We start from the raw sequence: 15,934 nt of genomic DNA, 5'->3' as shown, positions 1-15,934 counted from the left end.
ATCCTTACCATGTTGTCGGAGCAAAATGTCGTACATAGTATATATCATCACCAATCAATAATTCAGGAGTTTTGGAGAATGTCATTAGTTTTTCTCTTAACGTGGTGAAGAAACACAGCATATCACGACCACATCCGAAGCATTTCAGTTCAGGTTTACGCTTTTCTCTTGAAAGAATTTTACTGTTTTCTTGGGAAACAAAAAAGCAGGATGAATTCCATGTTTTGGCCATAAGTATGCATTGGTTACCTTTCATTTACATCGACTTGTAGTTATTAGAAAAAGAAACATGTGGGAAAGAATCAAGAAAAATGGAAAAACCACTGAAAATCAGTATGGATCATGACATCTAGAACGTCAAAGATTTCAAGTTTTCAGACTACCAAAATCTGAGTGTGGGAACCATTGTTTTATGGTAAATTTAAACTTTAAGAATACGACCTACTTGATGCATTTGTTAGTGTATCCGCTCAGAAACCTGTCTACCGGATCTCGGATAATAGCGAATATAACCGCATCTTTTTTAAGCGAATTTACAGCATCAACAAATGTTTTTCTCTCATTCCATTCATCTTTGCAGAAGCTGTAATTTATAAAGGAGTGTATTCAGCAATAAATAATAATAATAATAATAATAATAATAATAATAATAATAATAATAATAATAATAATAATAATAATAATAATAATAATAATAATAATAATAATAATAATAATAATAATAATAATAATAATAATAATAATAATAATAATAATAATAATAATAATTATAATAATAATAATAATAATAATAATAATAATAATAATAATAATAATAATAATAATAATAATAATAATAATAATAATAATAATAATAATAATAATAATAATAATAATAATAATAATAATAATAATAATAATAATAATAATAATAATAATAATAATAATAATAATAATAATAATAATAATAATAATAATAATAATAATAATAATAATAATAATAATAATAATAATAATAATAATAATAATAATAATAATAATAATAATAATAATAATAATAATAATAATAATAATAATAATAATAATAATAATAATAATAATAATAATAATAATAATAATAATAATAATAATAATAATAATAATAATAATAATAATAATAATAATAATAATAATAATAATAATAATAATAATAATAATAATAATAATAATAATAATAATAATAATAATAATAATAATAATAATAATAATAATAATAATAATAATAATAATAATAATAATAATAATAATAATAATAATAATAATAATAATAATAATAATAATAATAATAATAATAATAATAATAATAATAATAATAATAATAATAATAATAATAATAATAATAATAATAATAATAATAATAATAATAATAATAATAATAATAATAATAATAATAATAATAATAATAATAATAATAATAATAATAATAATAATAATAATAATAATAATAATAATAATAATAATAATAATAATAATAATAATAATAATAATAATAATAATAATAATAATAATAATAATAATAATAATAATAATAATAATAATAATAATAATAATAATAATAATAATAATAATAATAATAATAATAATAATAATAATAATAATAATAATAATAATAATAATAATAATAATAATAATAATAATAATAATAATAATAATAATAATTTTGAATTCGAACAATGACTTCTAATGTTTTATAACACAGAAAAAAGGATCCGAATAAAGAGGCAGGGCGGGTGTAGCGCAGTTAATATTATAAATTTAAACTCCAAAGATCTTTAGGCTCTTTAATTTCTAGGATTCTTCCGGATACGAATGCACCGTCGATGCTTTGAAAATGCCTTAGAGCAGGGGTTCCAGTCTTACCCAGCCGTTGAATTAGTACTAGACTTGACTGGAGTGCCGGTATCTGGGTATCATCTTCCGGGGCTACCTCGCAGGGCGGCGCGACTGCGTCGCAGACGGGAGGCGGCGCAAAGGTGGCGCGCTGCGAGTGAGGACGTTGTAAGAACTGGCGTTCCGGGGTAGTCAGTTTCCACTTGGAGATACAGGGAGAAAAGGACGGAATCACACCCTCCCCATAATCTACGATCCCGTATACGAATACTTCACCTGAAATCTGTATCACCTCAGATTGGTGGGGTGATGCCCTTTAAAGCAGCGGTCCTAGAAAAATCTATGCCGTCAGTCCTAATAGTACAGCTTCCAAGTCCGTCAATCGTTATGTGCTCGGTGTCCATCGTGTCGTACTTATTTTAGCTCCTACGCTTCTGGTCTGTCTTGGGATGCCTGTATGTCATGTCCAAATCCTGACATGGAGATGCGCATCTTACATAAGAACTAAATCGCTCCAATTAATTAATTTACAGAGAATGAGCGGGAACCTAACTAGCAAAAGCACTGTATCCTCAATAACCGGAAATAATTACAACCATAAACAAAAGTTTGAGGCTGTAACCTCAATGCATAAAAAAAAAGAGCAGTGGAGAGCAGCAACAGTGACTATCACTTCCTTAATATGTGTTTTTGCTGATTTGCTACAGAAATGTCTGCTACAAAATAAAAAATGAAGTAAAAATTTTCTCTACAATCAGGTGCTCCTTAAAGTCGTTCATTTTGAGCAACCAAGTCAGTAATAATTAACTTCGGACTTACGGATTGCTCCAATGTTCTGTACTGATACTTCTTCCTGCTTCTTCAAATTTTCGCCTCCTATTCAAATAGCAGAACATCCCACAGCGGAACGTGCTCATCACTTTCTCTATTTGACATGTTGCCAAGTTATATTTGCGTGAAATCCGAAAAAGGCGTTTATAAATTAGGTAATGCCGTAAACGACCATTTAATTAACTTCTTTTTCGATATTCTAATTGCACTGCTCTTAGTTAAGGCATCACTCCACGAATGTGAAGTGGTACGGATTTCAGGTGGAGCACTCGTATACGGGACCGTAGATTGTGGAGAAAAAAACGGCCCGGAAGATGCGGCTTCGAGCGTTCCGGCGCACTACTTTCTACAACGAGTTCGATTGGAGCGCGCCTGCGTTGTACGTGCACTGTATCTTCCGAGCCGTTTTTCACGGCAAATAGGAAGAAATGGACGGAATCACCCTCCTCTCCATAATATACGACCCCGTATACGAATACTCCACCTGAAATCTGCACCACCTCAGATTCGTGGGGTGATTCCTTTAATGAAATAAGAGTTAATTATTCAGTTTGACGTGTATATTTGTAGGGTACATTAAAACTATTCCATTCAAGCTTATTTTTCAACAGTGTTGCAACGTATACAGCGGGTAATTATCTAATTAGCACGAAAAAGTATACAGGAAATTCATATAAACATCATATACAAGTAGAAAATAAATTTTCAATTGTAGGAAAACGAGAGAAAACGACAACAACAACAATGATGGAGATAGAGAGGAGTATGAAAACAATATCCAGACATTCAGCCGTATGATTTCATGAGATGTACTATATGTGTTTGAGTATTCATTTGATAATAATATGTTTACTGCGTTAATACAACAACATGGTCATCTCTGGACAAAGCGGAGCAGTCGATGGTGGATCTAAAGGTTGAATAAAGGCGGGAACGCTGCTATCCGGATCAATTGACGGATGCGCAGAGCGATTGATCCACTGTCTTTGATCTACTTTGTGTTGATTTGTGGAAATAATCACTCGATCACGCTTCCTCCTCAATATCATATTACTTCTTTGTCGCTATTAAGATCATATTATTTTCATGTTGTTGCATCGTTCCGTCCGCAAGAACTTACATTACACATGGCGAGGATACTTACTGGATACTATTGGGAATAGTACTAGTGGGTTACTGTAGAAAGAAAGTGGCACAAGATGATCGATGTCTGAGAACGAGAATTTCAATCTCGAAGAAAAGCGGTTTCTTAAGGTTTATCATAAAATTTTCCTAATAAATATGAGAATAATGTTGTTCAATTTGTGCTTCAGGTGCACTTTTGTCGAATTTTTTATGGATTTTTCAAAATAATCAAAGAAGTTGGGAAATCACAAAGTATTTATGGACTTTTACCTGTTTTACCTCTGCATCCCACAAGAAACACAACTATCTGACTGTAGCAAAATTTTACAATAAAACAACAAAAGAGTATTCTTTAATGAAATGGTATAATTTAAAAAAAAACAAACGTAAAAGGAACGGAGAGGTGATTGTAAGAAGTTATGACGAGTTTTAGGAGTCTGAAAGATCCATTTATTTATTTATTTATTTATTTCATTTCTTGTTATATGCGCCAACCTGCTGTGGCCATCCAAGAATCCCCGAGGTCACAGAAGGCAGCAAAATGAGTTGGTAATCCACGGTAATATGGGGAGGTATATGTCTTCATAATTTTTTGGTATCCATCATTAAACATTGACAAAAAAAAGTGAAATGAACTGTAAATATACCAAGAAAATTTCTCTGAAGCGGAAATGTGGTAGCAGTAAATTCGATGCGTTCACGAATTTTTCAGCAGGTTGGCGAAGTTTTGCGGCAAGCGATTGCTTCTCGTTCTTGGCTGAAAAGTGGAGGAATTCACTTCGGGATAGTACCTTTGAGGTAGGGCAATTTATTAGCTGTGGGAGAAAAGAAGAGTAATGGCAAGAAGAGGCGATTGGAAATCCAATAAAGACCAATAAATTGCTAGAAAACTTCTATAAGAGAATAAAAAGAACAATGCCAGGTAGCTCCGCAAATGATTGCGTAGGCGAGCCTCGCATTCGTAAACCTCAAACAATTCTGAGTTTAAAGGGATCACTCCACGAATCTGAGGTGGTATGGATTTCCGGTGGAGTATTCGTATACGGGATCATAGATTATGGAGAGAGGTGTGATTCCGTCCATTTCTTCCTAATTGCCGTAAAAAAAAACGGCCTGGAAGATGCGGCTTCGGGCGTTCTGGCGCACTATTTTCTACAAGGAGTTCGACTGGAGCGCGCCAGCCTTATGCGGCACAGGATCTTCTGAACCGTTTTTTACGGCGATAAGGAAGAAATGGACGGAATCACCCTCCTTTCCATAATCTGCTATCCCTTATAAGAATACTGCACCTGAAATCTGCACCACCTCAGATTCGTGGGGTGATGCCTTTATGTGACCGCTGTGGTGCATCCCAGACAGACTGATTAAAGCCAGACACTTTATCCGTCATACTTAACGGTAAAAAGCTAAATGTTGTCGTTTTTTCTAAGTAAAAACCGTTCTCAACCGTTAATTTTTCGTTCACAACCCTAACAGAAGTAAATGTGACGTAAATCCTGTATTTCTTCGGTATCTTCAGCACAAATCCTCATTTTTTCTGACATCTGTGACTTCACCACATTTCGCCGTAGTGTACATTTAATATTTTTCTATTGAAACAACACCACGCAATCTATTCTTTCACATCCGCATAATTCATCAACGACTTTCATTTCTAGAAGTCCCTTAAAGGCATCACCCCACGAATCTGAGGTGGTGCAGATTTCAGGTGGAGTATTCGTATACAGGATGGGAGACTACGGAGAGAGGGGTGATTCCGTCCATTTCTTCCTAATTGCCGTAAAAAACGGCCCGGAAGATACGGCTTCATTCGTTTTGGCGCACCATTTTGTACAAAGGGTTCGATTGGAGCGCGCCAGTCTGGTGCGGCGCCGCATCTTCCGGGCCGTTTTTTACGGCAATTAGCAAGAAATGGACGGAATCACCCCCCTCTCCGTAGTCTCCCACCCCGTATACGAATACTCCACCCGAAATCTGCACCACCTCAGATTCGTGGGGTGATGCCTTTAAGAGGAAATAAACCCGGAAGAAAAATAGTATTATCTTCAATATTGAGTCGATATGATAAATATGGTCTATACAAATATGAATATAAAATAAATGATGGAATAATAAAATTATAAAGGGTGGATAAAGTGTCTGGCGTTAATCAATCCACTTGGGATGCGCCATCACGTTCATTTCAATTCAGAATCGTTTGAGGTTCAGGAACTGGCCCATACAATGACTTGCGGTGGCTAGCCGATGTGTCAAGTCAGTGCTTTTATCCTCCCAGACAAGCCTGGTACCAATTTATCGACCCCAGAGGGATGAAAGGCTTGGTGAGCACTAGAGCGGACTCGAACCTCCGATCGATCGTGCAGGAAGCGGAACCTCTGACCGCTACACTACACCCGCCCCAATGAAATATCAAATAAATATAAAATAAATCAAAAAAAATTCTCTAATGAGGGGGACGCACTTATTAAGATTGACAAGCACAACGGAAGATTCCATACCATTCAAATGCTTATTCATTCATTTGAACGAACGTGTGGTACGGTATTTTTCCGATTTAATAGGGTAAAACTAAGTATACAAATAAATATGAACTCACTCTCAACAGTATCCTCGCCTACAGTATACCCACTATTTCCTCTACTGTACGCTTCGTACGTAATTAAACACAAAACACAAAATAACGGAGTGTTCGAAGTAGATTTTATTTGCATTTTTTGTAGATGGTGGAAAGGTTAGATGTAGAAATGAATCCATAGCTTCGATATCAAAATGAGCATCTTTTTTATGTCGTGAAATTTTTCCAGTTCTCCTAATTCAATACATGAATGGTATCAATGGAATCAAAAGAATCCTGGATACTTCCTCATAGATTTTTGCTGAGATAAGGTCTACTTTTTTTAGCACAAAGGAAGCCGTAAAAAATGTGCTGTTGCACTCACGTTGCACTTTAACGAGAGCGATATCTCATGAAAATAGTGGAATGTTTATTTTTAAATTTTTAGCCCAGAGATTTTTTCTTGTGATTAATTAGATAAATTCGATTAAAAAAGTAATGTTGTTTTGAATAAGATAACAGTTTAAATGGATAGTGAAAGGAATCTAACTACACCCTAATTAAATCTATGAAATCTAACTACGCCAATCTTAGAGGCATCACCCCACGAATCTGAGGTGGTTCGGATTTCAGGTGGAGTATTCTTACACGGGATCGTAGATTAAGGAGAGGGGATTGATTCCGTCTATTTCTTCCTAATTGCCGTAAAAAACGGCCCGAAAGATATGGCTTCGAGCGGTCCGGCGCGCAGTTTTCTACAAGGAGTTCGATTGGAGCGCGCCAGCTTTGTACCCACGCCGCATCTTTCGGTCCGTTTTTTACGGCAATTAGGTAGAAATGGACGGAATCACGCCCCTCTTCATAATCTACTATCCCTTATACGAATACTCCACCTGAAATCCGTACCACCTCAGATTTGTGAGTGATGCCTTTAAGTGCAAGATCTTGCTCGATCACTAAGCATAGGGACACAAAATGTTTTTTTTTGACAATCGAAGTTGGATGCTCCATTATTGCATATGTAAGTGGTAATAGAAGACATTTAGATACGAATACTTGTTTTTACTAGCTAGTAGGATCACGCAACATGATTTGTTTCCCGAAGATTTCATCAAAAAACATATTTACATCCCTCTACACTCGTGAGATAACGCATCAAAAAATATGAAGCATCTCATTAGACGTCAATTATGCCAGTGTTAATTTTGAACCGGGACTAGTCACTCACGTCTCTAGTGGAAGTATTTTTTTTTGTGGAACGTACGATGGATTGATTAGGTACATTTTTTACCAGTTCTTCTACTGAAAGGTGGGAGGGGGGTATAGCGCAGTCGGTAAGAGGTCCACTATGTCTGCAGGATTGATAGACGGTTTGAAACCTCTCTAGTACCAACCAAGCCTCTGATCCTGCCGGAATCGATAAATTGGTACCCCAGACTTCACTTGGAGAATGAAACACTTGATACAGTGGTTAGTTCACGGGAGTCAATGCATAGATCAACAGGGTTTCCAGAACCACAACTATTACGAACGTATCAATCCGCCTGGGGGCGTTAGCGCTTCACAAGCGGATTGATACACCAGGAAACTTTATCCTTCTATTCTTTTTCGTATTCTGTAGTAAATAGCAATCTTATGGCGCTTGTAACAAATAAATGACTATAATTTTGGTTTTTTTTGGTTTTTGTTTCCGGGTGTAATATCCTAGGGGATGATGACTTGTTCTGGATGAGGCATTTGAGAGGACATATTGCAAATGTTCTCACTTTCCAGGACAACACCGAAACGTTAGCCGTAATAAATTTTGTTAACAATCTTGGCTGTTGCTTAAATTCGACTATCAACAAATGACTATAATGTTTAAGCTAAGGGTTGTCAAGCGCACGAATAACAGTATTTTTTTTTACTTCGCACTAGAAAACCAGTAAATGCTCCCGAAAAACAGCATTGCCACCGTTTCACTCGTCGTTCTCACAAAAATTCTGTCTGCGACTGAACTTCTTCGCATCTGAAGAACAACGAAGTCTCTTTGGGGCATTTTGGGAGAATGTGCTCCTTTTAGAAGCCGTATAGGTCGTCCAGTCCTGAGAGAGACGTTGAGGGAACGAAACATTACTTTTCTTCCTCTCTTTCGTCTCTTTTTCTTTTTTTCACCGTTGAGGATTTAATTTCGTCAAATTCTCTTCTTCTCTGCTGAATTTTTAGCCAAAAACCACGCGAAACTAGTAATTTCTGTTGATTTGCCTCGTAATTTTGACGCTTTTACGATCTTCTTTTTCGTTGTGACTTCAAAATGGATCTGATTATAGTATAAGGGAATCACTCAGCTTGTAGGGTACATTCGTTCTACTCCGAGAAGAAAATGAGGATTAAATTTTCTGGAGCTCATATTGAGTTGAATCGATTCTGTCAGAATATCAGGGAAACAATCGCTGCGTAATGCGATCTGATTTTTTTGTACAATGCTCATCGTTGAGTCGATTTTACGAATCTATTTACATGCTGCTGAGGTAATCGCACCTGTGCCACCGTTGCCGTCGCCGCCGCCGCAGAACGTTCTCTCTATTGACTCTCGCCATCAAGCAACCATGGTGGCCGTCGGACCGCAGGTGATTTTTTTCATATTGTGTACTTTCTCTAATACTTATTTCAAATATTATTTTTTCACAGGTTTTCATTCCTGATTTTTTCTTAAATTTTTCAAATTTGAATTAAACTTAAAATTTGAATTAAATTACCAAGTCTCATCCTCATAATAGGATCTTGTAATCACAACTGTTTTTGGCTTGTTTCTTTCATCGAATCTGCTTTTTTTTGGTTTTTTTTACTTAGTTTTAGAGTAAAAAAAATTAACCAGTTAGCATCAACTCAAAAATTGTAAAATAAGAAGTCTCGAAGTTAAAACGATACAGCTGTTCGCATTCATAAATAAATTCAGATTTTGATTAAGAATAAAAAGCATAAAGAAGATTTCAAAAAATAAACGAAAATATAGCATATTATTATAAATATAATATTAGATATTTCTATGTGTACGAGTTTTTGCAATATCTTATGTAGTTCCTTTTCTAAATAAATCAAAGTGAACGCTGATAACAATATTTCCTTTTTTTTACTCTTTTTTTTTAATTTTGGAAGACTTAACCATCTGAAAAACAAAAATTTCTGTTACGTATTTTTCCTGGGATTGTCATTTGTTTAGGGCTGTCAAAAAAAAAGAAAAGAATGCTGCAACTTTTGCAGAAATTTCTGCGTCAGTTGCTTGCGAGAAGACAGTCATCCTCAAATGATTCACAGTTGAAATCATTCGAATGTATTATTACCTTTGTGTTGAATATTAGATGTGCATTGTCATTGTCATAAGGTCAGTGACAATAGCGCAAGAACTCTAAAAGAAATTTAAGCGGAACGAATTCCATTTCTTTTCAACCGTTTCTTCCCTGAAAGATATTTCATAGTTGTTTATTAGCCTTCTAGATAGAACCTTTGATTAGAAATAAAAAATATTAAAAAGATAAACAAAATAGAAATACAAAATATGGCATATTATTATAAATATAATATTAGATATTTCTATGTGTACGAGTTTTTGCAATATCTCATGTAGTTCCTTTTCTGAATAAAACAAAATGAACGCGGATGACAATATTTCCTTTTTTTCATCTTTTTTCTTCAATTATGTCTTACTGTACGATCTACATATGTGCTGCTGAAGTACGATGGTTGTCCGGAAAGAAATGCGCTACTGCCACAAATCACAAGTTTTCTCTGGAATTAGAGAACGCCAAGCCTTACTGTTCCGGCGGCCGAGAGAATATTCCAGAACCTTTCATGGGCAGAGTTTCGAATGGCGATCACGTTAAGATAAGTGCGACGAAAAAAGGACAAGCCCCAAATTTGAACAACTTAGTTCTGAGCGAAGGTCATACGTCCACTTCCACAGCCATTGACACGAATTGTTGATGTTTATGGAGAACACATCACTGACTAAACTTGTTTTTTGCAAAAAAAAATCAATAAAATTCAAACTAAAAAATGTGTCTTATTACTTCTCCGAACAACCCAGTAGTATTATTCCTTCATTGGTAGAAAAATTCGCTTATTTACATTTTTTCTTCACTCTCTTTATTTGTTACTTAAAAAGATAATGGAAGAAAGCACGAAATGTAATTCTGAGAAGATTGTTTTCTACTAAGGAAATTTTGCCAAAAAAATCTAATAGTAGGCGTACTAATCTTGGCTGATTTGGAGTGGAATGATTTAGATTTTGAAATAATCTCTCAGATGCCAGGATAGTCAGACTTGAAGCCCTCCTATTCCGAAGAAAACTGGTGATTTCTGGCAGTGTTTCATAATTTTCTGGACCATCCTCGTTTTAGAATATTAGATCGAGTACTAGTGGAATAAAATGGCACTTAATTTGGAAATCAAAGTGGAGTTCCAAAATTCCACAGCAATTTCTCCAGCCTCTCCAGGGAAAACTTTTGAAAATTACTGAAAAAAGTCGACTTCCAACCACATCGGTTGCTCAGTTTTTTCCGAAATATCTTAGAAATTCCTGAGTTTACTTCTTTAGTTTACCTGAAATCAAGATGTAAAAGATATTCTTGGATAATTCTTAGATAATTATGCGACACTGACCTTTTGAAGATTTTTTTTTAAAGAAGAGGCCTTTAAAAAAATGGTGGTGTGGTGGTCATCACAAAAAAAGGGAAAATCTTAGTTCTGGAAAAGGTAAAAAGCAGAGAATCTCTCGATTTCTCATTCCAGAATCATTTGTAAAGGGTGCGGTAGTATGATGTAGATCAGATTTTCTACCTTATCGCCCATCGACCAGTTTCCATGGCTTTTTCGTCAATCTTGTAGCCTGTCAACGGATTATCCGTACGCGTATCAAACGATGTTGCGCTGGTGGTGCGCGCGAGATCTGTCACAAACCGCCGACCGTACCGGCGCAAGCGGTTTATCCGGCAGCTGTCAAATGTTTAGCCGGTCCCAATCCTCCCATCAGGCTTAACGCTGCTGTTGTATCACTCGACAGACCGTATCAAACCCTTCCGCTGATCCACTGACCACGATAGTTGCTCTGTTGTGAGCTGCCTCTGTTCCACTACCACCACATCATCGTTACCCGAGCCCGAGGTTACGAATTTGGAGCTGATATCCGCATCCGAGAAAAAAATTCTTAGAAAAGAACGTCATCAGCAATGCGATTGTTCACTCAAAAAATCAACTATGAGCCGGTAAGTCCGTCGTTTTATTAGCAAAATTTTAATTTCCAGAAAAAGCCGATTTTCCAACCTCTTTTTTCCTGCTTTCTTTTTTTCTTGTACTTCAGTCTTTGAAAAGAGGAAAGCACTGCTCTTAGGACACGCAATTAGCAACGGTTACAAGGTTTAGAAGAGATTATATAAAGATTCGTCATTGAAAAACGAATTTAAAGCGAAGCTGTAAGTCCGAACTATTTAGGGCAGTTTTCTGGAACGATCTCACGTCTTTTCTTATCCTGAACCTCTTCTGTTTCCCTCATCACATCATTTCCAACTTAAGAACACTTTTAGCTGATAAATCCTTGGAACTCTCATTATCTGCTCAAATACTTTCGATTTTTGCGGACCTAATAAAATTGATTTTTAATGATTGATTGATAATTGAGTGATAAAACTTACAAAAAGCAGGAAAAACCAGGATAGACCTCTCATTTTCTTAGTTAACAGTAAAACAATTTTCTTAGCTATTCAGCTGATGCGTGGAAGGGCTTGGAAGGGTTTTGTTTTTTTTTTTCTCTAGCGTTATTTTCTAAATAATATTTGCTAATTTTGTGAGATTTTTCTTGATTCAAACCCGTTTTTTCAATTACTATATATGCATGGAACACAGGAATATATCACAGGAATACATAAAACTAGAGGACACAAATCCATATATGTAAAATAAATCCGGGAACCTTACGCCGCAGCCCTATCGATTTCCTTGATTCTCCCATCCAGTTAACCATTGGTTGATAAATACTAATAGTCGAGGTCTACGAGTAACCAGTAACCTTCCGTAGCTACTGTTACTCTTCGCCAAAAAACGAGAAAAACGCGTATCCGCGTTTTTTTTTTTGGTTTTTTTTCTCAATAAGTTGATTCGACTTCTTGTATATCACTAGACACTGAATATTAATGGATTCTTGATGGCGATATCTATCCATCTAGAATATTTTGAGTTCTAAACAACAAGAAGTTTTTTTTTTCGAAATTATTCAAAAATTCTCCTAAATGATAATTACCTCTGTAGCTAATTACCATCTGGTCGCTTTTATTGGTGCATATCTCGTTCGTCATCTCTGATTTTTTTTCCTGAAATCAATGATTTTTTGTATTGGGATGCAACGGTGGCGTTAAATCATAAGTACATATTACAGTATCCTCCATGGAGATTACTGTAAAAACCGACAGTTCCCTGATGTTTTGGAGAAATTTTCATCTTTGTTATACTATGCTGGCAATGAGTACTTATTTCTTTCCTGTCTCATCTATTACAATTAAATAATTAAATAAAGTAAATAGTAAATAGTAAATAAGTTTTCTTGCAACCACAGCCGTCAAAAACTTTGACGTATCTGGCCTGGGTTACCTATTTCAATCCTCTTACAGCTATGAGTAAATAAAGTAAATAATAAACAGTAAATAAGATTGATTCGGACCACATTGAAACACCCCCATCGAAAGTATTTATTTCACAACGGTCTTTATGTAAATTCATTCGTGATTTGAAAAAATGAAAAAAAGCATCCCTGATGTTCGATTTTATCGCGACCCATAGTCGAAGCTTATTCTGTTGACCTCATTGTTCATTCATGTATGATTTCCGCTGTAAACGATAATTGTCACGACCGTGTGACTACTACTAGTCTCTGTTTTTGACATCATTTTCCCTCTAATCCCTCATTTGTGACCTAGCGGGACAGGAGTGTTTTTTTTCCGCAGAAACGACTGCGATTGTAACGTTAATTGCATTTTTTAAACAAAAAAATGATATATATATACTAGTTATTTATTTTTATTTATTTATTCAATTTATTTTTTTAAACTCATTTTTTCTCCTATTGGTGCTAAAAGTTAATAATTCCTTCGCAACAACCTCACATTCTGGATCTTACCCTGAAAGCATAAACGATGAGAAAAATTGCTCTTTTTCATCTCCATGGATAGCTAATATGTACGCGGACACAATGAATGATGATTTCAATATCGCATGGCATTTTTCTTCCCAGGACCTCCATCAAGTAGATCGAAGGAGAGAAAAAACTAGAAGGCAGCTGAGACAAATATGCTTTTGTTTTATGGGGCCGATATGAATCAGCACAACGATCCTCCGCTTTTTTGCTATGGGAAAACAGAACGCACGATATTCATCCGGATCCATCCTTACAAAGCCGGTAGTTTTCTTTTCGGGAGTCGTAGTTGGTTTTTGTGGTTTTAGTTACCATTATGGTAAAAGAGAAGTTAATACCAATCTTGGGATTAGCTTGTTCAACCAAATCAATAAAAAAAACCCATTATGATACAATTTAATCGGTAGTCCATGATATTTGCCAGAAAATAAACTAAGGATTGCATGAGTTCTACCTGGACGCTAGCTAAGAAGTATGGATTGATCCAAATCGGTATAAATTTGAGTTGGTGTGCAGGGTTCGTCTTCAAATACTCGCAAAAAATAGAAATATCTATGACTCAGAGGACAGGGACATGTGCCCGTGTAGAAAAATAGCACTTTTACGAGTTCTCCTTAGATAAGAAAAAACTTCAAGAGAATTTCAAAACAAAAAAATCAAAATCCAGGAAAAATTAAATTGTTTAAATGTAGAACAGAACTGGTGCAAGGGGAATCGCTGAAGATGTCATAACTGGGATCTACGTGAGCCCATGAATATAAAGGATACATTAATTCTTGTGACGCTACCCTCCTTTAATCTATTTTTGAGATTTCTTCTTCCGCATTCAGCAAAAACCTTCCTTCCCGAAGTTTCTGGATGCATGAGTTGTGCGGGAAAAAAGTTCTGATGTCTAAGAGCCATGTGTCATCATAGATGGAATGGTGTAGCTTTCAAATTCGTTTTAAGACCCATCCATGAAACATAGGAAAAGTGTCTGAACCTTTTTTCTATTCGAGAGATGAATCCTAGAAAATTCTAGAATGACGACATTTTATGGTGGTTTTCCCTTTACGTTTCAATTAGTGATTTTATTATTCATTACATACCAAATTGCGGCAGCTGCGCCGTTAAAATGAAAAAGAATTGAATCCATGAATAGATTCTCAGAAAGTGAAAAAAGATCAGGATGAAATAGAAAATAGGTATTTTCTGGTGGCGAAAATGGCCTCGAAAAGTCTCGCCGCCGAAATTGGCCGACCATAATTTGTGGAAAATGGAAATTCGCTGAAAAACAAGTTAAAAAAAATAGTACCTAATGGACTTATATATAATTGCAAGGCACAACCACTATAATTATTGGGTCCTGTTGAGAATTAGAGTGATGATTTTGAAATGATATCATAATTTCACTTGTTTTTAATTGAACTTGGAACTTTTTTTTGGATTCGTTCCAGTGCTGCAATTTTCAAGTGTTCTTACAACGTCATCTGTTTAAGAAATTCAACAATTATGTACGTTTATTTAATCGTCGTGAAGGACGTTCAGGTTTTTTTTTCCTCCGTGCAGCTTGCTACGTGAAAACAATTTCCAAATGCGCTTAAGGAGAGTTGAGGAGAAGGAGGCAATGATTGACGTAAATTGCGTTTCGCTCTTTTTTTCCCCTTATGGAAATGGTATGGAAAATGGAGCAAATCTCAGTGTGACGCGCTCGGCTCGAGAACGCAGTGGTGTAGATGGTGCCACATCCGCATCGGCATCGGCGGCGGTCCACCTATTCCCTCGACACTGCCACCTCGTTCCTCACGATTACGTTCTTCCATCCCCACATCTGAATTGAAGGCGTCAGAGAGTCAGTAGGATGATTTGAAGTCTCCCTCCTAACCGACGGCTCTCAACGGCTAAAAATGAGCAGAGTCTCATTTTTCGACGATAACTATTTGGTTTCTTGCTATTTATTTGGCCCTTCTCCTGAAAAACAAACCGTTAACCCCAACCTACACAAGCGAACACCTTTTATGTCACGATGAAACTAGCAATACTGGGAAATGAATCCGTAACCAGCGGGGTTCCTGAATCGCTCACAATTCGTGTATTGAGCTAGCTGAGATCATATGTATGTCACTAGTTTCGTTACTCTACCAGGTTTTTCCTCCTTCCACATCGATGTTGATTCTAAATTCACCAAGCTCTCTTACAACCCTTCTCGACGTTTCCTTAATTCATTTCCAACGGATTTCTGTAATTTCCAAGTATCCGAGGAAGTAGTGACTCCTCAACGTTTCCGAGATTCACACTCGAGGACATCTCCTCCAGAAAACCTACTTTGTGTAAAGTACACATACGTAATGCGATTTTGTAGAAGCATCGCCGGAGCGACTTTTTAGGTTAGCCGGAGCGACTTTTTAGGTTAGAACAAGCCGAATTCTGCAGCG

At 35.7% G+C, this 15,934-nt stretch overlaps 1 protein-coding gene across 2 annotated transcripts; it reads right to left on the bottom strand.

Moving 5' to 3' along the window:
• Nucleotides 1-441: 441 nt before the first annotated feature.
• RB195_016846 (uncharacterized protein) lies at nucleotides 442-2,765 on the bottom strand (the record flags this gene model as incomplete). Of its 2 annotated transcripts, none has more annotated exons than XM_064183571.1 (2): nucleotides 442-583; nucleotides 2,668-2,765. In XM_064183571.1, the coding sequence occupies 2 exons, from the start codon at nucleotides 2,763-2,765 to the stop codon at nucleotides 442-444; spliced, it is 240 nt and encodes a 79-aa protein (XP_064039452.1). The 2 variants fall into 2 exon arrangements, with proteins under 2 accessions (XP_064039452.1, XP_064039453.1); XM_064183572.1 differs by lacking the exon at nucleotides 442-583 and adding an exon at nucleotides 768-1,698 and having other exon boundaries at nucleotides 2,668-2,744.
• Between the last annotated feature and the right edge of the window lie 13,169 nt (nucleotides 2,766-15,934).

The sequence above is a fragment of the Necator americanus genome, chromosome II (genome assembly GCF_031761385.1).
Source record: "Necator americanus strain Aroian chromosome II, whole genome shotgun sequence".
Lineage (NCBI taxonomy): Eukaryota > Metazoa > Nematoda > Chromadorea > Rhabditida > Ancylostomatidae > Necator > Necator americanus.
The sequence above is the reverse complement of the archived record's forward strand: the minus strand, read 5'-3'. Positions and strand labels throughout refer to the sequence as shown.